Source organism: Typopeltis vanoorti, chromosome 25, assembly GCF_054136105.1.
Source record: "Typopeltis vanoorti isolate ZY-2024b chromosome 25, IOZ_Tvanoo_1.0, whole genome shotgun sequence".
In the NCBI taxonomy this organism is placed as follows: domain Eukaryota; kingdom Metazoa; phylum Arthropoda; class Arachnida; order Uropygi; family Thelyphonidae; genus Typopeltis; species Typopeltis vanoorti.
This window is the reverse complement of record NC_143573.1, coordinates 44,919,799-44,944,139: the sequence shown is the minus strand read 5'-3', so window position 1 is coordinate 44,944,139 and position 24,341 is coordinate 44,919,799. Positions and strand designations below refer to the sequence as shown.

Sequence of the window (24,341 nt, the reverse complement as noted above, 5' to 3'; positions counted from 1 at the left end):
ACAAGAATTTATATATATATATAATGCCATGTCATATCCCCATGTGCCCCGAGGTCTGACATACATCAGTTTACAGGCCAAAGTTAACCCTGTAAGAATAGCCAGTCCTCAGCAGCATCGAACGATTGAACCTTTTCCAACTACTAACCGCGCTCAGACTTGCTTAATTTTTTGCGTGAACCATTAGTAGCAGAGACTCTACAAATCAACCAACCTTTGCTGCCATATATATATAATAATAATTTCAATAATCATGTATCGTATAAGAATTGAATTCTCCGTCTATTAAATACATTATTTTCATTTTACATCAATTTTAATGATCATTAATTCTTAAAAAAAAAATTATTTGGAATTAACAATGTTTTTTGCACAATTTCATATATAAAAAAATTGACCGGCATATTTTATTAAAAATCAACTAATTAATTAATCCCAAAATTCTAAATTACATTATTTCAGTTTAAAAGAAAAAAAAATAAAATAAAATTATAAAACTAACAAGTAAAATAATATTAAATTACATACCTTACCTTTTAAAAATGTATTTTTCTTTTTAAATTTGTTTCACTCTAAATTTACAATTCACACGCCCCTCAGTGACTCACTGGACAAACGAACCAGCCACTGTTCACAACAGTAATGAACATTTTTTTCACAAATCAGAAAAAGATGAACCAAAAGCAGGAACACGTGTTTTATTGCTGCAATAGATGAAATGTGTTCTATGGTTACCCCACTGAGGGCTGAAACCAGCCAACCTGTAATAAAATTTTAAGACAAAGTGTCCCATGGTCAAGGGTGTAAGGTTACACATCTCAGTCAGTTTTATGATTATAATTTGTGGAATTTTTTACTCGATCCCTGGGGAGGAGAACAAGCATTCCCATTTGTACCCCCCTCTGCAAATGCTCATGGACCCATTGTATGTTGTAGAAATGGCTAAGTTGACAACTATTATTGAAATCGAATTCCTCTATATCATTTTGACACATTTTACTTCTACAAATTGTCGAACTGAGATAACTGAGGCATCATCAAATTCCTGGAATGTGCCCTCAAGGGGGGGGGGGGGGGGGATATACAGAAGATACTATTACGTGAAAAAAGTTATATCATTACTAACTTCGTATCAACGATATTTCTCTAAATTAATCTATCAGTCAAGAAATGGCTAAGTTGACAACTATTATTGAAATCGAATTCCTCTATATCATTTTGACACATTTTACTTCTACAAATTGTCGAACTGAGATAACTGAGGCATCATCAAATTCCTGGAATGTGCCCTCAGGGGGAAGGGGGATATACAGAAGATACTATTACATGAAAAAAGTTATATCATTACTAACTTCGTATCGACGATATTTCTCTAAATTAATCTATCGGTCAAGACTCCAATATTATCAGAGCTTATATTTCAGTTCTCTAAGACATTTCTTACTTTATCAATTCACCTAGATCTTGTGTTCCTACCATTCTGGCATATAAAACAAAAATAGTTTTGTAAACTTTCCTCTCTTCTGTTTAAAATAAAAAAAAATCACATTTGATGCCTGTAGATGCCGTATTGTCACTTCTGTATCTTACTGGGTTTTGGGAGTGAAGTCTGCTAGAGGCAGAAGAAGTGGCATCTGCCCTTTCCACACATTGTTAGTAGGACAATCACAAACATCTGGACCTATGGTTGGATTCGAACCTGCTAACCACTCAGCCAACCAGCCCAGCATTCTGTTTAAGTGACTATATTTGAGATTAACTCTGCTCACACATTCTCGAATGCTAGCAATGTCAAGTTTGTTTTTAATAAGATGCTATTGATGCTATCTGTTCACTCCCCTAATCTTTCTCAGAACTCTCATATCTTTAGTCTCCATTTATCAAGTGTTTTATTTCTAACTTAAGTCAGATTCATAAGTTAAATATGGTTTGAACAGTCTTATATGTAGCTAGCTTAGTGTTTTAACTAATTTCTCTCTTGTTCCATATAAATTTATTCATTTAATTTCCTACCATAACAGCTTTGCTAATTCTGTTGTCTATTTCCATATTTAATTTGCCATCTTCACTAACAATTGTGCCTAAATAGCTGAAATGTTTTCAGTCTTTGCTGATTTTCATATCACGTTTATTCTGGCAGTTCTTCACTTTAGTCAGGGAATCCTGCAGGCTCGTACCAGATGTATATAGGAATATATCATCATTATAGATAAAAAGCTGAGATGAACATTTCCAATTTTGATATTAAGTTGTTATTATTATTACCCAAGACCCCATGAAGTCAAAGCCTCATCTAGGAGATCCTTTTATCATACACACAGCTCATCATACCATGCTTTAAGCACACTCAAATTCTCTGCAGACACCGCGCTTTCAGGCAAGGCATTCCAAATGCCACTTTTCTGCATAATATGATCCATCCATCTATGTGAAACACATTGCGTAAAGATGATGTGCTCTCTCATCTCATGATTTAACATCAAACTATATTCCTGTAACTCCTTCAAGTCTAACTGCTGAATAGCTTAAATAGTGACTATATATTGCTTGATATAATGTAGCATTTTGACAGCTGTCCTCCTGGCACTTTGTTTTATTCCTTTTTTACAAAACTTAAATGCAGATCCTTCTTATATTCCCATGATTTCTCAATTATTTGTTTTAAAGTGAAAATATGATCCTGACAACCCAGTTTGCTCTTCTCCAAGCTTTCCTTCCATAATTTTTCTTCAGTTTCCTGAAGTATACTTGCATAAATCTTCCCAGAAGCACATTGAGTTTCACTTCCCTTGTTTACCATATGGAAACTATGAGAGCTATATTCCAATAATCTGAAATATGACCTTCTGAAAGGGCTTTCTGAATTGTGCAATGTAGCCACTTTAAAACTTATTCTTTCATATTTGGGCATTTCTGGTTGAATATTTGTCTATTACAGCAGCATTTTCACATTTCAGATTTTTAATGGATTTTTCCACTGCAAGTATTGATTGTAATATTTCAAAGTACACTGATGTCCAAAACCTATTTCCGAAGATTAAAACTGCAAATTCAGATGAATCTGCTTGTGCCAATTTGTATAACTGGTGATTTCGCATAGAAAGAAGATACACATTGAGATTTTTGAATAGCACACAAAGGGGTCATTTAGAAGCTCAACAGGGCAAAAGGCTGTGCTAAGTGAATTGTGTTTGAAGGAAGCTATTTTTGTGAAGGAATAAAGTTGCAAACTTGGATGTCTCAAAGACTTCATCTAGATGATTTCCCACAGGGAAGAATTATTGGAAAGCTTGAAGGCCGCAAAATTACTGATATTGCTAGAGTTTGGAATCTCACATAGCATTATGTCCAGGCTCTGGGCAGCATTTCAAATCAGTGGAATGTGTTTCAGACAATTTGCTAAGAAGTCGGCCTCACTGGAGCACAAAGACAGATTTTTGGTTATAACAGCAAAATGTAATCGACGCACCACAGCAGGTCAGCTTGCAAGTTGGCTCCGTTCAAGCACGGGTATGTGGATATTTCTCAAACTGTGGCAAGACATCTGCAACAAGTAGGCCTACACAGCAGAAGGCCTGCATTCCTTTATCCAAAGCTGATTGTACAGCATGTTTTGAGTGGTATCCATAAAAATTGGACAAGACATCAATGGGCTAATGTACTCTTTACAGATGAGTCATTTTAGTCTTTCCTCTGGTTCTATACGACACTTGATTTAGTGTAAAAGTGATACTGCTTACCATTGCAAGCATGTTCTTGAAAGGAATAGATGCAGTGGACTATAACTGGTGAATGATATTGCAACAAAGTTCTTCAACATCATGTTTGAATGTTTCATGGTGCTATAGGTGAAGAATTCATTTTTATGGATGACAATACCACACATTGTACATGAGCAGTAGAGATACCTCTGGAGACTGAGGATATTAATCGAATCAAGTGGCCAGCACGCTCCCCAGATCTCAACCTTACAGAACATGCTTGGGATGCAATAGGGACATGCATTACTATTCGAAATTCCTCTCCAGAAAATAAACAAGGCCTTATCCTTGCTCTGAAGGAGTGAGCCAGTTTGCTTCAAGAACTCATGAATCACTTTGTGCTAAGCATGAGATGACGTGGTTGTGAGAGATGCATCACAGTTCTGGGTGGACATATTCCATACTGAAATGTCTCTCCACATAGTTTTATGTAAGCACTGTACATGAATTTCTTAGCTTCTTAAGAAATTTGTAACTTTTGCAATTCTTACAAATTTGTAAGAATTGCAAAAAGCGCCTTTTGCAATTCTGAAAGCTGCTCAACTTTGACTCATTTTAAAATTTTATTACACACTTCTCTTTTCAATATTCAATTTTATTCTGCTCAAAATAAAATAGTAATCACTTCCAATTTCAGCATAAGCTGATTATGTTTGTGTTTAGGCAGTGTTGAATAGCACTATCTCAGTGACAGAAGCTGAAACAGATGGGCAGAAGTTATGCCCAGAGGCCTTGGGAAAGGATCTGAAGACTAAGCTGTTATGCAGAAGGGCAAGTTGTCTGCACTTGGTTCTAAGTCTACTTGAAAGGATTCATATATATTAGGCAACTTTGTATTACTGAAGATGAATTGCAATAATTCATCCCTCCTCAGAAATATTTCTCATCTTCCTTTTCCCTCTTTTACCTTGCGGTCTCGAGGGTTTTATTAATCATCGGACCTCAAACCGTTCACAGGATAAGGTGGTCAGCCCTACTCCCCGGTGTATCATATGTCCGTAGTGTTGAGTTCTCAAGGCCGGTTTACCTGCTTTGCAGGATGAAAAACCCCAGGATAAACTGGGGGAAAAATGCTACTGTCCACACCCAAGACTGGCTAACTTGGCTATGGCTGAGGAAGATCCTTCAGTCCTCATGTCACTGACAGGAATCGAACATAGGACACTCCTTCCCCAAGCATATGGTTGTGAACTGCACAGCCACTAGGCTAACCAGAGATCAACTTGCTTCCTTTCATTTCTATGTATGTAAAGTTCACCTTATATCCTATTAAAAAATTAGCTCTGTTACAAGCATTTTTACATTACTTCCAGTTTAACTTCCATTAGGAATGTGTACAGTATCTTAATTATCTCCCCCTTAGTTCTGGAAGTTTTTTTTTTTTTTTTTACTAAAAACCTTTCAGGTAAATGTTTGTATCTCATGTCCAATGTCAGTTTGATTGTAATTAATTTTTTTCTTTAATTTTTAATATGTTTCATATTGTACTTGCATAAGCACAGTAAAAACTATTTGTTAACCGATATTTATTATTGGTTAACAAATAGTTTTTACTGTGCTTATGCATTTTCTTATGCTACGAAAGATAGTCTACTTTCTCAGCTAAGTACTATATAAACATAGCTTAGTTGTTGTTTTTTTTTTAACAGTGGAACTTCACACAGAAAACTGTTCTCTTAGGTGGTTTAACCCCCCCCCCCCCAACAGGCCACGACGTCTATAGACGTTCAGCTAAATCTGGATACAAATCTCTAACACCCATTGAATAGAATAACATGGATAAAAAGTGCAATTTGATGTCACTATTTCATCCACATCGGCCGGTAGGGGGGTTAATTACTCCATGCAATTAGAATATCCTTGTGCATCAAAAAAAATTAGCCAAGAAGATTTATCTAAATCTTTGGAGCTAGCAGCCCTCCCACACACCTTCCTTTTGTTTTATCCTTATATAATAGTAGAATATATAATACTTTACTTTACTCATGACTTACTGATTTTCCTTTATGATTAAGCATTTAATAAATTCAATAAGCTCTATAAAACGACTTCTAGCATTACAGAGCTCAACTTGCTTCCTTTCATTTTTATGTATGTAAAGTTCACTTTATATCCTATTAAAAAATTAGCTCTGTTACAAGCATTTTTACATCACTTCCAGTTTAACTTCCATTAGGAATGTGTACAGTATCTTAATTATCTCCCCCTTTCTGGAAGTTTTTTTTTTTTTTTTTACTAAAAACCTTTCAGGTAAATATTTGTATCTCATGTCCAGTGTCGTTTCATTGTAATTAATTTTTTGTAAAAAAATGTTTAATATGTTTCATATTGTACTTGTAAATAATACTTAGCAAAGTTAACAAAACCACTAAGGCAAATGTGCAAAAGTCTACTTGTGCTCATTCACTTGAGCGGTTCATTTGCTTGCCAAAGCAAACAGACTTAGATTATAAAACATAACTTCAGTTTTTCAGTACAATTAATACTGAATTAGTACAGCGTGAATAAATGCTTTGTAATAGTTTTCAATAGGGAATTGTTTTAATGGCTGCAAGTTTCTTTGCCATAATAATATCAAGTCATTCCTCATAAACCCCCTCTAACTTTAGAAGTCAATAAGTGCATAATGTTTCCAATAATTCTAGATGATTAAGTAAATGCATGGATATTTAAAAAAGAATTCATTTTTATGGATGACAATACCATACCACATCGAACATGAGCAGTAGAGATACCTCTGGAGACCGAGAATATTAATCGATTCAAGTGGTCAGCACGCTCCCCAGATCTCAGTCCTATTGAACATGTTTGGGACACAATACAGAGATGCATTACTATTTGAAATTCCCCTCCAGAAAACAAGGAGGAGTGAGCCAGTTTGCTTCAAGAACTCGTGAATCACGTGGTGCTAAGCATGGGATGATGATGTGGTTGTGAGAGCTGCATCACAGTTCTGAGTGGACATATTCCATACTGAAATATCTCTCTGCATAGTTTTATGTAAGCACTGTACATGAATTTCTTACCTTCTTAAGAAATTTGTAACTTTTGCAAAAGTGCATTTTGCAATTCTGAAAGCTGCTCAACTTTGACTCATTTTAAAACTTTATTATGCACTTTTCTTTTCAGTATTCAATTTTATTCTGCTCAAAATAAAACAGTAATCACTTCCAATTTCAAATCCTCTGTACCAGCATGACAATAGCACATCAACAATGACATAGCCAACGAGACTATGTCATTGTTGATGTCATAGTTCCAATATAAAGAAATGCTTGCATTTCTTTATATTGGAACTATTTTACAACATAAAGTCAGTAATGACTCGTCCATTTTCTGAACAGATAGCCAGCAGGTACTCATATTATTGACTATTCTTTTCTCCAAATTTTTCCAAAACATTTCCATATGTCTGGTAATCATTTCCTACTCTGCTGTTTAAATCTCCTACAAAGACCAACTTTTCATTTTTTTGTGTATGCATGCTGCTTTCTGTTATGCCTTGAAATATTCTTCTATTTCTTCCTTATTAAAGTCTTCCATTGGATCATGGCATAAATAGGTCTTATTATGATGTTTCTGCTTCTGATATATGTCCACATCACTATTTGATATTGCCTACCATTCAAGATTATTTTCATATTCTTGAATACAACAAGCTTAGAAATTACTTTTTTTTCCCTTTGATACAATAGCATTACCAAAACAATCTGGTGCATATCCAATTGTTCTGCTAGTTCCATTTCTTTACCACAGATGGTGGCTGGATTGGTTCCACTATCTGACTCTTCACTGTTTGCCCTTAATCCTTCATGAAGACAATGGAGGCCTTGTTTAACTGGGCAATGCCCAACCAAGTCAGCATGAAATTCTATCATGTTGTACCATCATGTCATTTTAGTTTAAGCTGATTAGAATACAATTTGGTTAAATACCAAATCGCCAGCCCATTTATTCAGCATCCAAGTAGATACTTACTGATGGGGTATACCATGAGAAGGTAAAGACTGACCATTAAATCAAAAGCCTTGGTCAGAAGCTCCTCTGACCAAGCTGTTAAATTTAAGCCTCAGTGGTGGGATGATGCCAATAGAGTGGAAAGAGGGCAAAATAACTCCATTGCATAAAGGGAGTCTCCAAGACAGAAGTAGCAAACTATATGCTAATCGGCATCTAAGGAGTGGTGGTTAAGGTATTGAAGAAATTGGTGAAAGGCAATTCAGAACTGGGCAGATAAGAATATGATAGGGACAACATGGTTTTGTGATGGATAGGTCTTGCTTTAGTAATCTGCTTACTTTTTATAATAAAGTGACAATCAGTTGGATAAGGGAATTGGCTACCCAGTGATATTGCTAAAGCATTTAACAAGATTCCACATAGAATATTGCATAAATCAGAGCAAATGGAGATGGATATGAATCTGGTGATATAAATTAGAGGGTGGCTGATGGATAGATATCAAAGAGTAGTTTATGGAGGAGTTGAATCCAAGAGAAGGCAAGTGATGAATGGCATGACTCAGTACTTGGTCCTTTGTTGTTTAATTTTATATCAGCGATATAGGAAATGATCTGACAATGGCAGAGATAAATGGCTATCAGTTTAATGTGGCCAAGTTTAAGGTAATGTGAACAGATCATATCTGTGTACTATATTGATAAAACTTAAATGCAAGAAACTGAGGCCAGGGACTTGGGGATGATTGTGGACAGGGAGTTGGTTTTGAGGACATTGTGTGAAAATAACTAAAAAAAAGAAAAGAAAAGAAAAAAGCACATCAGTTTATATGATTATTGAAGCACACACAAACAGGGATAGAGAAGTTATTGTTTCCTTATTTAAGGCTTTGATAAGGCCATATCTGGACTCCTGGATTCCATGGGGATGACGTGGTAGAGAGGATCCAAAGGTGTATGTCAAAGATTCTGGCAGGTGTACGGAATGCTCCATATGAAAACGGATTGGTAATCTGTATGCTTCAAAAATTAGCTGATAGGTAAAAAAGAGGCTACAGTGGAAGCATTTGTGTTATTAAAGGCATTTTATAGGATTGACACGAAGACTTTTTTTTGAGTATATGGGGAAAACAATTGGTCACCAGTGGAAGTTGTATAATAGTGTGCTTAGTAAGGATGCTAGGACTAGATTTTTTGCTTGGAGGATGATGAATGGGTTGCCAGAGGTGGTTGTGAGTGCCTCATCAGAAGTATGGTAGGTATTATGTGAATAATGGATATCCCACACAATGAGTCTTCTGACTCATGGTAAATGAAACCTGTATAATAATAATATATATGTGCAATTCTATGTATCAATCTGGTTACATAAATATATATATTTAGTGTTATAGCTAATTGTAATACACCAACCTCAAATTCTTCCTCTAGATGGTTTGTAAGATGACCATTTTCATTCTCCCTTATTTGATAATTCATGCATTGCTCAAATAAAACTGCAAAGATTTTATATTTTACCTGACTGCTGATCTCTGTGCTCTTTCCTGATGTTAGGATGAAGACAATCAAGTCTTTTTTCTTTTTCTTTTTTTTTTTGTGAAAAATCAGCTTTTTCTTGGAAAGAAATACTATCCTTTGCTTTCCATTACCAATAATAATGCTCAAATTCTCACAATTGGATATGTTGCTTACAACCTTTCTTGCTATAGATCACTGCATGAATCCACCTTTTAGAATAATGTGTTTCCATTTGAAGTGAAATGCCAAAAGCTCTAAAAATTGATCCTACAAAATGAAGACAATTTCGCTATTAATTGATCTCTTTGATCCTCTTTACATGGAATTTCTTCATGCCTTGTTTCCCCCCCCCCCCCTTAAGAATTAACTTTCAGGGGTGTTGTTTAACTAAAATAGCATCCATAATCCCTCATGTCTCTTCCAAATCAATAAAAATGTGAGCACCAAATGGCTCACACGTCCACCTAGTTAAACTTTAAATCTGTCAAATCAGCTTTCCTTTTCTGATAAAAAAAAGCCAATAAGTTTCTTCTTCTTGTGCAACCACACAAAGCTCTGCAAACTCATTTGGAATTAATATTGAAAATTATTTTTATTTATTTTTTTGTGAAGAAATAATAATACATCTGCAGTGTTTCATTTTAGAGAAGAGAACATTTTTCACCTTTTTTTTTTTTTAGATAAGATTTTTCATATGAATGGTAAACGTTTTTTGTATGACCTCATTTTAAAGTTGATATTCTTGAATGCAAATAAATAACAATTTTTAAAATCACTATTATTGAACTTTTTTTAATCATTTAAAATCAAGCTACACCTAGTTTATTTCAGAATAACATTAACAGGCAAAACTATAGGAATAATTTGCATGAAGATTATAAACTCTGGTTTAAATTTGCATATATTTATTTACTAAACTGTATACATTTCATTGCCAATAATTAGCACTTGGTATAACTACAAATATCATTGACAGAATGTCATTTTTTTTCCATTATTTCTGAAACAGTTGTGTATTACCAGAGGCTTAGCTAGAGGGGGGCGGAGGGAATGGTCCGCCCCGGGTTGCACTTTGAACCTTTTTGAACTTTTATAGTTAATTCTAAAATAAAGTATGAGAACTCATTTCTAAATATTGTAATACTACTGCGAATTTTCCTCACAATTGCTGTAAGTGTTGCTAGTTGTGAGAGGAGTTTTTCTAAATAAAATTGATTAAAAATTACCTACATTACTATGAAATAGACTTCGCCAATGTCACCGACGTTTTGCTAACAGAAAAGCAAGAAAAATAACATTTTAGAATGTTGGAATTAAAGTTTTACTTCAAAAATAAACATACTGTTTTAATTTATTTCCCTATAAACTTTTGACTTTTTGTAGTATTTTTGATGTGTATTAAGAGGGTGGCAAACTCAGGGACCGTCCCAGGCAGCAAAAGTTTTAGCTACACCACTGTATATTATTGGATTTTTTGCTTTGATGCTATATGTAATTGTTGATATCTTCTAGATTTACAAAACTACAGTGTCTTATAAGACACTGTAGCTTTCAAACTGTGTTGGCCTATTAACCTTAGAAAAGTTATTCTCTCCACTAACTCTTTAATGATTTCTTCAGAGTAGTGGTTTTCCCACTATTATATGCTGGTAGTTTCAGTATGTTGCATTCTCCCTGTTTAATAAAAAAATGCACAGTGCATTTTTTTATTATTATTATTATTATTATGTGACTGTGCCCTAACAATTGAATTTCAGAATTTACTTATCTCTTTGTACTTTTTTACACACACACACATACAGAAATTACTAGCATACCTTATCAGACAGCACAGAAGAATGTTTAGTCAACATCGGTGATATGCCCCCATGGAATACTTGACAAGAACCAAAGCTTAAAACCATCACAGTATGTGAGAATTTCACATATAAAATATTTAGCATTGTAGATATGAAATATACCTCCAACAGTACTCACAACATAAAAATTATCATCATGAGCATGAGTTTCAGTTGTTTCAAAGATAATAGGAAATAATGTTCAGTCTGTTTTATGCATTTTGCTATGCTTTCAGTGAAACATTTGAAATGTTTGTTATATTACAACTGGCGCTTCAAAATGCAGTGAAATGTGTAGACAATTATTGACTAATTCTGCTTATGTAAATACCAGGAAATGAAGCTGTACTTATGAAATTATATTGGTGAAGAATGGCACTTTTGGACTCTCGATGGGTAAATGATAATGTCATTTGATATCAAATGATGACATTTTATTTTAACTGGTACTCACTACCTTATATACTTCATATTTTCACTTGTACTTTTCTACTTGAAGATTGTTGAAAATTGTTAGCCATGAGCTCTAAGTAACAGTGATGTTATAGAAATTATGGTGAACAATCTAAAGATATCATTACGTGTCTAATAGTGGGTGTCCTCCCGCGATGAGTCTTCGGACTCCTTGGAGATGTCATGAATAATAATAATAATAATAATGTGTAAAATAACACATCATTGGTGTAGGTTGACCAACCAACCTCTCCTGTATGGATTCACATTAAAAATAAATTAAATAAAATGCAGATTTGGCTGTTTTGTAGTCTTATGTTTTCTCACCTCAAACAGTGATGAATACATTATTGGTATTGTTTTGAGCATTAAAGAATATGAATAAAACACAATTGGTTTGAAATTCTGTTGATAATTTCATTCAGTTTCAACGAACATTAATGTTTCAGTATGCATTTGCAGCCATAACAATAACTGTTTTCAGAATGACTGCCTTCATTTTCAGATTTCACCATCATGTGGAAGTTTTTTTTCTACTCGGTTAGACCATAATAAATTTAGTTTAATCCTTTATACAAGTGTAAGCAAATAAAGTTTGCGCCTGAAGTATCTTCAGGACTGAGGCAACTCACAGTAAAGGTGGACCAAGCTCTTATCACTCCTTGTCTTAGTATCTCCCATAATGCAAGGCACTATGACAAGGAGTGATGAGAGCTTGGTCCATCTTTACTGCGAGTTGCCTCAGTTCTGAAGATACTACAGGTGTAAACTTTGTTTGCTTACACTTGGATAAAGGATTAAACTAAATTTATTATGGTCTAACCGAGTGGGAGAAGGAGAAAAAAAAAACTTTCAACATCTTTTTCTAAATCCAGAGTAATTTAATAATAAGGTGAAACACCTCTTGGCAACTCATATAGGTAAATATGACTTCTCCATTGCTTCCACCTTGGTATCACCACCTGGGTCTGGCTCCACTGGCGAGACCTCAATAAAGGTCGAAACCAGTCTGGGTAGTGGCCCTTCTCTTAATGCATACCATTATACATGCCTGCAAGGAGATGTGCTTTGCATTATGGGAGATACTAAGATAAGGAGTGATGAGAGCTTGGTCCACCTTTACTGCAAGTTGTCTCAGTCCTGAAGATACTTCAGGTGCAAACTTTGTTTGTTTACACTTGGATAAAGGATTAAACTAAATTTATTATGTATACACTATCAATATAGGGTATACATTTATTTGCTGAATTTCCAGTTTACCAATCAGTACTGAATGATACTTTTATTATGTACTCTAATTCATTCTTGTTTATTTGTTCCCTGTTCATGTTTTCAAAACTCAGAAGACTTGTGCCTACAGTTATTCACAACATAGCATCTTTCATGTTGATTAGCTAGTTATACTTACATCATTTCTTCAGGGCAGCCATCTTTTGCTCAAACAACCTTGCCTGAACCCTGCATGGCGTCCAAGGACATCACAGGAGGGCATTCAACCTACAGTCTACACATTACATTGATTGTATATTGCTATTTGGTGGGAAAATACTCATGTCTAATTGCAGTTCTCTTAAAAACAAATATTTGGTTTTGAGATTAAGCTCACAACTATTATTTAGGACACAAAGTTATTCTGAAAAATTCGATTTCTCTTGGTGTCATTTATCTTGATTGAGGTCATCAAGCATTTAAGATTATATTTACTTATCACCACTGGCTAAAAATATATGGGGAAATATATGCCTGTTTAAACCAGTGTCTAGTTTAGCTGAAATATGTCTCACAGAAATAATGTTAACAAATTCATTCATGGCACAATAAAATATTACAAATTATCAGCATGAGCTTTGTGCAATTATGATATGATTTGTATACAATATAGCTCCAGTGGAAAATTGGTGGGAAGCAATTAAAAATAATACTGTTCCATTTGTACAAAATGTAAGGTATGATTTATACATGATGAAATGTCTATTAAAGGAATGTTTCTTCTAAATTGTACACTTTGATGACTGAATTCCATTCTATTCACATGCTTTGACTATCAACAGAATAAACTCTTTCTGAAATAAAAAAAAAAAAAATTAAGTACTAACTAGTTTAGCTGTTAACAAAATTAAAGAAGTCAACAAAAAATTAGCATGACAAATGATTTTTAAATTATACAGGATTATACATTGCTTATTAATGGACTGCTGTGACAGCACTTTTTAAGTGATCCATCTTGGCTATTACTACACGTCTCCCATTAAATGTATGCGGCACACTAATCGTTGGGCTTGCCAGTTTTTTTTAGAATGCATAGGATTCACTGTATGGGCATAAGTCTTCCCAGCATTCTTTATTTATGTTAAATGAAAGAAAATATAATGCATAATAGGTATCTTCTTTTGTACAGGCTTTTTTTTTTTTTGGAAAAGAAAATAATTTTATATTTAATAAAAAACAAAAGACAATTCAAACATTTAAGAAAACTTAAAAATATTCACAGTATCTCTGTATTTCCAGTCTCAAACAAGGGTGGCAGTGTTTTTTCATCCCACAAACAGACACACCAGTCCCATGAAATCACATATCCAGAGACATAAGATACTTACTTTTAGAGAGATTCAAATCAGGGAATTCAACCTATTTTGAATGGATGAGAAATGGATCTCTGTCTTTTGCTAGCAGAGAATTTTTCCATAATAAAAGGCATAATAGCATGTCACAACCCCTTCAGATAAAGATGTATGATTATGTACAGTAGATTTTTATATATATTTAACCGATTCAAGAGAACCTTTTACTTATATTTGGAAAATGTCAATGCATTATATTTATAAACACATTTCCACATTATGTACAAATAATATTCATTGTAATATTAGGAGCACCTAAGGATTAAAGCTAGATAAGTGGAAGAAGATATGTAGCAACAGCGTGGAGAACCTACTAGGGCTTCAGATCCAATATCCAATCCTCTTCACAATTTGAGTACTACGTCAGTATATACCCACTCTATATTCTATCATAAATTTAGTTTAATCCTTTATCCAAGTGTAAGCAAACAAAGTTTGCCTCAGTCCTGAAGTAACTTCAGGACTGAGGCAACTCGTAGCAAAGGTGGACCAAGCTGTCATCACTCCTTGTCTTAGTATCTCCCTTAATGCAAAGCATATCTCCTTGTGGACATGTATAATGCTATGCATTAAGGGAAAGGCCACTACCCAGACCGGTTTCCCTTTGTTTAAGTGCGGGGATACCTCTCCAAAAACTCATAAAATTCCCTGAATCACCCAATAATGAGCGACCTGCAGGATCAGAAAGTCAGAAACTCAGCATTGTTCCCCTCAGTAACAGGCTCACCCTGCCACAGAAGAACTCTGAGAACCGGTTGGCTCTACACCGTGGCAGGCTCCCCCACCACCGAGCAGAACTACTCATTTGCTTATCTGTAAGGGTAACAGCAACAGCCGTGCCTCAATTAATTTTGCCATTCATTACCCCCTCCCCCACTGGTTTCAACCTTTATTGAGGTTTCGTCTGTGGGAGCCAGACCCAGGTGGTGATACTAAGGTAGAAGCAATGGAGAAGTCATATTTACCTATACGAGTTGCCAAAAGGTGTACCACCTTATTATTAAATTACTCTGGATTTAGAGAAAGGTGTTGGCAGTTTTTTCCCACTTGGTTAGACTATAATAAATTTAGTTTAATCCTTTTTCCAAGTGTAAGCAAACAAAGTTTGCACCTAAAGTAACTTCAGGACTGATACTAAGACAAGGAGTGATGAGAGCTTGGTTCACCTTTGCTATGAGTTGCCTCAGTCCTGAAGTTACTTCAGGTGCAAACTTTGTTTGCTTATACTTGGAAAAAGAATTAAACTAAATTTATTATAGTCTAACCAAGTGGGAAAAAACTTCCAACACCTTTCTCTAAATCCAGAGTAATTTAATAATAAGGTGGTACACCTTTTGGCAACTCGTATAGGTAAATATGACTTCTCCATTGCTTCTGCCTTAGCATCACCACCTGGGTCTGGCTCCCACTGATGAGACCTCAATAAAGGTTGAAACTGGTCTGGGTAGTGGCCCTTCTCTTAATGCATAGCATTATACATGTCCACAAGGAGATGTGCTTTGCATTAAGGGAGATACTAAGATAAGGAGTGATGAGACTTGGTCCACCTTTGCTACGAGTTGCCTCAGTCCTGAAGTGACTTCAGGTGCAAACTTTGTTTGCTTACACTTGGATAAAGGATTAAACTAAATTTATTATAATCTAACCAAGTGGAAAAAAACTTCCAAAAAACTCTATATTCTGTGTGGGCTTAAGCTACATACACGGATATGATGGCACCAAATGAGTGAATATCAGCTGGAGTATTACTTGATTAAACAGGTCCTGCTGTGGATGAATAGTGAAAATTCAGTAGAGCACCAATTTATTCAACCAGGGAAAACAATGTAGTGAAGTTGTCTATGAAGAGTTTAAAAAAAATTCATGGTGACTCAAGGTAGCAATTCTGAAAAGGAAGAAATCATATCAAAAGTTTTCTTGGCAAGTAAGTTGGAATGCGCCTTTAGAGAAAACAGAGAACAGTGCAAGATGATGTTATTATACCCACATATTTACAAGAATATAGTAATTTTATTACTGCAAATATTTTGACCAGAAACTAACTCGTCACCAATGCATATTTCTGGTCAAAATATTTGCAGTAATAAAACTATATTCTTGTGCTGTCTAATAAATGTTATTATGCCATAAGTTCCATTAAAAATTCTTCAGTGTAAGATGAGTTTTAAAATAATAAAATCAAGAGATAACTTTGAAAAATGTAGAAAATAATAACATGAAGTCAGCGAATTATTTCAGAGGCTACAAAAAGAAGCTTAGAGATTGAGAAAAGAGTACCATAAAAGCGAAGATAAGGATATGCCGAATGTCTGGAATAATAGCCAAAATGCAATCATTACTTGAAGTGGAAAAGGCTATCAGAAAGGCAGATGGAGTAGAATTCATTCAGTTGCTGTGCAGGGGTGAATGCTGGTCTTGAAATTCACGCTTGCTCTTGTTATCATTCAGGGAGTGAGATTGAAGTCTGATTAGCGGAATAATGAATTACTGACCATTTAAAACTATATATATTTAGAAATTTATGTACATTTAATCATACAAATACAACATTTATTTTACAAATGATATTCTATCTTTTTCAATTTAGCTACTTATACAAATTCTACCCTACGGTTCATCTTTATGAACTAGTCAATAACATCCTCATAAAAAGTTGGTTGTAACTTAATTTTCACAAGCAACATGCACACTTGTAAAGGCTGGCTGAAGCTCACTGGCTAGAGCTACTCTAACTGTATATGGCCTTGTGTTTAAGGCGACGTGAAAGGAGCATAAATGGCTATGCATGCACATGAAATCACAGTGCTGCAGTGAGTACCTGGGAGCTCCTACAACCGAGCAAGCCAAGGTAGCTTTGACTAGTTGAGCAAGCATCAGCCTTCGATACACAATGCAAAGCTCAATTATTGCTGCGCAAGCTTAAGACGGATGTCTTCTGTCTACAAAAATAAAAGCCTAAATGGAATGCATGCATTTATTAACAAATAAATATTACTTCTTTCTCAATTAATGAGCTTGCACAGCAAGCCTGGAGAATTCACCAATGTTGCTGTGTTTACACTGCATAATAGAAAACCTAATTAGAAGCTGAATTCCAGTTCTCATAAATCCTATATATATAAAACTTCCACTGAAAATTCATCAAGTTGCTGTGCTTACACAGCATAATAGAAAACCTAATTAGAAGTTGAATTCCAGTTGATTGAAATGGAGCGCTCATAAATCTTATATATATATATATAAAATCAGTAGTTACATTGACTTGGTGATTGGAAATATTCTTCTATTTTCAACTCTTCCAAAACTAAGGTCAGTTCTAAGCCACCCAAAACAGGCTCATAACCATCTTCAGTTCCCTGGTGTATATAAGGTAATATGTGATTGTGGGAGGCCATACTATGGGCAGACTGAGAAGTCAATCCTCCTACGGCTAGAGGAACATCAGAGAGACATTTCATATAATAGTCAGAGCAAGCACACTCTCAAGTCACGTCTTATTTTCAGTGAACACAAACAATGAAGGCTGCCAACACGGAGTAGATTGGGATGCAATATCGGCGCATAGTTGAATCCAAAGAAATTGCCCTAGACTCGTCTCATATCAACAGTAGTCTTAGTTATAGTCTACCTGACTTGCATAGTTCTGCCATTAGGTACTGGCATACGTGTCATCTCATACACTCGCATTTGCACAACAATAGAACTACAGAATGGAGTATAACGACAATTCAAACTTAACTTTCAGTTCACAAATCTGTTATTGTAATAATAGCACAGTGTTTTTATGGTTTTTTAATTTGCTTTAAGTGTTACCACACCTGAAGAAGTCATTTTTGACAAAACATGTTGTGTGCTCCATTAAATTAACTTATCTATTTTCTCAGTTTCAGTCACTCAAAAAAAGATGAATATATATATATATATATAAAAAACTGTTCCACTGAGATTTATGGCCTTACAAGGGGGCATTCCAAAAGTAATGCTTCCATTGTGATAGTTTTACAACCAAAAAAAAAAGAGAGAGAGATATCATTGAAATAAAAAGCAAAAGATAATGATAGCAAAAGCCTCTACTTGATTTCCATATACTATTTATCAACATACTTTCCCTTCCTTTTAATATGTTACCTTTATCATGTAACAATTATTCCAAAGCTTTCATGGTAAAACTCTTACCTAAAGAGTTTTATTATGAAAAACCATTTTTTAACCTCTACTTTCACCTTCAACAGTTGTTTACAGCATAAATAGATACCCTTGAAGTGTATCTTCAATTTAAGAAATACCCAAAGTTTGATATAAGTATATCTAACTGCAGGGAGGATGTTCCGCAACTTTGCTTAATGAGAGAGCAGATTTGAAGTTGCCTCATAGACCTCTGAATATTTCCTAAATTGAAGACATATCTGAAGTGGATCCATTTTGAAAATGAAGAAAATGGTTCCGAAAATGACTTCAGCAGTTTTACTATGATGGATGACTTTGAAAAACGTGTTGCACAGTGGAGAAAATATATTTGATGAGAATTAATTAATGACATATGGTGCATAAGTAAAGACTTCTATCTTTTGTTTTTATTTCACAAACATATCTTTTGGGTGGGGAGCTATTACAATGGAGGCACTGTTTTCAGAATTATCTTCGTACTTGAGACTAAGAAAAATTGTGGAAGAGAAACAGATAAAGATGTACGGTTGAGTACAGTAGATTTTTATATATATTTAACCGATTCAAGAGAACCTTTTACTTATATTTGGAAAATGTCAATGCATTATATTTATAAACACATTTCCACATTATATACAAATAATATTCATTGTAATATTAGGAGCACCTAAGGATTAAAGCTAGATAAGTGGAAGAAGATATGCAGCAACAGTGTGGAGAACCTACTAGGGCTTCAGATTCAATATCCAGTCCTCTTCACAATTTGAGTACTATGTCAGTATATACCAGTGAATGAGTTGGATTCAGGGTCACAATTTTATTTTCGAACAAACCATTGAGAAATTATGGTAATATAGCAAGGATCTGTATTTAAGTTTTGAAGATATAGAAAAGGCTTACAGAAGATATATGATTGTGGTGCTGAGTGAAAAGCTCCTCAAAATACTACAATGGTAAATGGATGTTATACAGAGCAACATGTAGTCTCTACTAAGTTGTAATTCAACAGTTAGAACTGAAGAAAAGATGGCCTGATGTAAAATCAGGTGTAAGACAAGGACATGCTTTCTTGAATGTTATCATCTGAATGGATCACATTGTAATGGAAAGTCACATTAAATATATATCAACATTGGAGATATTAAACTCTTAGAGAAGATGTTATAGAAATATGTTATAGGTAATGTAATAAAAATGTTATTTTCAAAGGGCATATCTAATAATAATGGTGAGTACCCATGGATTTCTGTTCATTACAAACACCGTGTTCCAACATAATGCATAAATTCATATGGAAAAGGGAAAAAAACACAAGAAAGGAAAAATCTTAGACTGTTATTGTGGATTGTGACATCTTCACACTTGTTTAGAACACAAGAGTACACAGGAGGTTTGAAATAGAAAGTGATCACTATTTAGTTTTAAATAGAATACCATATTTAATAATAATACGTTCAAAAAGTATAAAAAGAATCAACGCTGAGCAGACTTTCAGAGGTGAACTGTGGACTCAAATATAACTTATGGAAGAAAATTTTATTTAGCCAGGAATGTACGTGGTTGAAGTTATTTGTAAGGATAGAAAAATCTGAAATTCATGGCAAAATTAGAGAAAGAGACGAAAAGAAGAAAGCATATCGAACATTTCTGGCAAATAAGTTAGCAGGTGTGAGATCAGAGAATGCCTAATTTAGAATACCCTGTTTATGACCACCTCTGGCTCAGGGTTTCCTTTCCTCATTTAGTAGCATTCATCTGCTGCAGTTACAGTCTCCAAAAAACACTCTCACCTCTTCATCTTTCTCTCCCTGAAGTTTAATTATGTGCAATCCAGCTATCCAAAGAGTGAAGTCATCATCCTAGGTGACATTAACATCTACAACTCAAAGTGCCTCCCCTTTTTCAAGATACAGATCTCTTTACTATAATCAGTGATTTAATGCAAATCATACATCTACCTACCAGAATATCTGATAACCCTCTTTGCTCTATTAATACTCATGCTATAATTTTAACCAGTTATCCTTCCAGATATACCATAGCGATTACCTCTCATCTCAGATTACAATGTGCAAATCTTTCAAATCTCCTCTCACAGAAATCCTTCCTCCAACTGCTCTCAACCTCATGTCCTTTAGCACAACAAAGATGCCGAGTGGGGTGACTTCAGGAATTTCTACTCTTCATTGTCTGACTATTTCTTCCACTCTTTGGTCCAAAAATCTCAGAAATTATTCTCACTGGCATCAAGGCCTTCATTCTCCATTCCACTCAAAATTGTTCTTATTCAAGTTCAGGGGAAATGAACCAAAGTGCACCAAATCAGTTCAGGGGAAAATAAAAAGCAGCTTAACTGAAGGTGGCGTGCACCAAAAACCCCAACTTCCTACTTGAATTAAATATAATATAGTTGTTAGCAAATCTAAATCAGACTTCATAAAGGTCAACAGTAGAAAACTTGCCTTCTGTCCAAATGGGGGCTTCTATAAATTAAAGATACCAAGAAATTATATACTTGGTTTAATCCTTTATCTAAGTGTAAGCAAACAATTTTACGCCTGAACTATTTTCAGGACTGGGACAACTTGTATAAAGAAGCTAATGACTTTGCATCACTTGCCTTAGTATCCCATAATTCAAAGCACATCTCCTTGCTCTCAAAACACTTGGATAAAGGAATGCGTGTGTTGAGGCTTAAGTGCTGTGAAGAATTCATGTTAGAGGTTTAATGTAATATTAACAGCACTGACAAAGGATTAAAACTAGTTTTAATACTTCCAATATTTCATCTCTGTCACAGAGACATCTTCGGGGATTACAAAAACTTTTTGTAATAACACACACACAAATACAATACAAAGTGAAACTAAAGTCCTATCTAGGTGGTGTGCCCTCTATGGGCATTTGCAGGTGGCCTGGGATGTAAAGAGGGATCTCTGATAATTAAAGTTTCCCAAATTTTGGGAAGTTTAATGCAACCGTATTTGTTTAAATTAGGTTGATTCCTGAGTGCAGATGCAGATTCAAAGAATTGTCTTTCTCTTTTGAATTTACTATGGTGGAGCATGGTAGTTTTTTTCCAGGAGATCCTGTGGGAATGTATCCAAAACATGATCTGCAAGGCCAGATTGACCATAATCGTGTTTGCAGATGTAAGAACTGTGTTCTTCTAACCGGATGGATGCTGACCTGCCTGTTTGTCCAAAGTAGGCGAGTTTACAGGAACAAGGTAGTCTATATACACTATATACATTTAAACAAATACGGTTGCATTAAACTTCCCAAAATTTGGGAAACTTTAATTATAAGAGATCCCTCTTTACATCCCAGGCCACCTGCAAATGCCCATAGAGGGCGCACCACCTAGATAGGACTTTAGTTTCACTTTGTATTGTATTTGTGTGTGTATGTTGTTACAAAAAAGTTTTTCTAATCCCCGAAGATGTCTCTGTGACAGACGAAATATTGGAAGTATTTAAATTAGTTTTAATCCTTTCTCAGTGCTGTTAATATTACATTAAATCTCTAACATGGACTTGGATAAAGGATTAAACCAAGTATATAATTTGGAGGCTTCTAGTCCTTTGCTAAAGCCATTTGATGCAACTTCTGCTCACCTGTACATCCATCTCTCTCATCCAGATAGCACCATGGCTACAGCATCCAAAAAGAAAGTTGATCTCCTGGCAATTTATGAAGGAAAATTGTCATACCAAAATCTGAGCATATGCCAACAACTTAGACACTAAAACTCTTCTGGTTCTGATGGCATTTTTCCAATTGTATTAAAATATTTGGCTTCATGCCTGGTCGATCAATGATAGATGCTATCTTTGGGTTACAACAGATGATGGAAAAGTTTCGAGAGAAGCAACGGGAGCTACATCTGGTTTTTATTGATCTGGAGAAAGCTTATGATAGAGTGCCAAAGCAAGAAGTCTGGAGGTGTTTGAGGGAGAAGAAGGTACCGGAGAAATATATCAGGTTGGTGCAGGAGATGTACAGAAATGTGAAGACAAGAGTTCGAACCTGCCTCGGAGAGACAGAAAATTTGACAGTTGGCTTGGCTTGCATCAAGGGTCAGCATTAAGTCCATTCCTGTTTAATATTGTGATGGAGGTGGTGACAGAGGAGGTGAGAGAAGATGTGCCTTGGACTATGTTGTATGCAGATGACATCATGCTGCGTGCAGAATCAAGAGAAGAAGTGGCAGCTAAACTGGAAAGTACTGGAAGAGAGAGGTATGAGACTGAGCAGAGGTAAGACAGAGTATATGTGTTGCAAAGTGGATGGCAGCCAGGAGACAGATCTAGAACTGGAAGGAAATGTCATCAGGAAGGTCAGTGACTTTAGATACTTAGGTTCAACAATGAAAGAGGATGGTGAGGCTGAGAAGGAAGTGGGATGCAAGATACAAGCAGGATGCAGGAACTGGAGAGAGAGATGGCTGGAGTGCTATGTGATAAGAGGGTGCCGATCAATCTTAAAGGCAAAATCTACAGGACAGTAGTGAGACCAGCTATGACGTATGCTATGGAAACTGTGGCCCTGAGGAAAAATAACATCAGCATGATGGAGGTAGCGGAGATGAGAATGCTTAGGTGGATGTGTGGTGTGACCAGATAGGATCATCTGAGAAATGATTATGTAAGGGGAATGGTGAAAGTTACAAACTTAGGAGCAAAGATGCAGGAGGTAAGGTTGAGATGGTTTGGTCATGTGATGAGGAGGGATGAAGAGTATGTGGGAAGAAAGGTCATGCAGATGGATGTGCAGGGGAAGAGGAAGCACGGACGGCCAAAGAAGAGATGGAGAGAGATGGTGGAGGTAGACTTGAGGATGAAAAACTTGGATGTGGCTACAGCCCAAGACAGGAGGTTGTGGAAGAGACTCACTACAAACAGCGAGCCTACTTAAGTGGGAAAAGCTGTAGAAGAAGAAGAAGAAGATTAAAATATTGTGCTCTAGAGCTAACATCTGTCCTGTATCATCTCTACATCTTCTATACATAGCTGGTACCTATCCCAATGCATGGAAGCAATCATATATCCAGCCTATTCCAAAATTCCACTTCAAACTGGTATTTGGTGAATATGATAGGTGATCATTGTAAGTATGAGTGGTCATAAGTCAAAAGGTGAGGACTGATTACAAGACTCATAAAGAACATTTTCTTTATGAGTCTTGTACTTCTTCCATGCATCGTCTACATTTTTTTTTCTTTTTGCATAATTGTGTTATTTATTAATTTCACCCTTACCCTTGTAACTTCCAAATGCTATTGCTTGCTTTACTTTTCAGGCCTTCCACATCTGTTTATGTAGTTTTACATACATCCCCTTTTTTTTCCTCCACTGGAAAAAAAAAAAATATGTGTAATCACCTCCCAGGTTAGACTTATTACATTAAATGGAAGATATGCTATCATCTCAGTGTGATGTTATCAAATCCAAAACAATAATCCAAACAATTTGCTGGCATGACTGTTTGTAATTGTCTTTAGGTGGTAGATGAATTTTATCTCATGGCCTTATTAGAGACCTAAAATGGTTTGGGGAAAAAAAAAAGATTTTTCAGACTTGTAAAAAAATCAACAAATATTAAAAAATTATAGTTAATAAAATAAAAAAATCCTTACTCCACTCACAGTACTAGTACACTACAGGCTCCAACCTTTCATGAATGGGAGTAACTGAGAGACATCATGAGAGGTCTCACAAACATAACGAGACTTCTCATGATGAGTGTATTCTCTTATCAGTATTATCTCCTTATCATGGTAACAATACTCTATATGGCCTTTGACTTCAGGTTTCTGTCAACTATCACCCTGATGGCAAATCTCATTCACCTCTCAGAGCATAGTTCCACTAGTACAGTATGCAGCATTACACTTCTGCACTTTGGAGTGCAGACCTTTAACTTGGACCTATTTGTCCAAGCTAAAACTCCATTGAAATCTTCCTGAAGAGACAACATCAGCACCACTTCTTATAACTCTCCCCAGTTGCATACACCATCAGC

The 24,341-nt window shown here is 35.3% G+C and overlaps 1 protein-coding gene across 1 annotated transcript in view; it reads right to left on the bottom strand.

Annotated features, from left to right (window-relative positions):
- Positions 1-13,480: 13,480 nt before the first annotated feature.
- LOC150092703 (uncharacterized) overlaps positions 13,481-24,341 on the bottom strand; it is a 173,471-nt gene continuing 162,610 nt past the window's right edge. Inside the window, exon 9 of the mRNA XM_090414767.1 lies at positions 13,481-13,592. Within this exon, the coding sequence (XP_090270893.1) occupies positions 13,554-13,592 (39 nt within the window). The 3' untranslated portion in view covers positions 13,481-13,553. The remainder of the gene's footprint in view (positions 13,593-24,341) is intronic.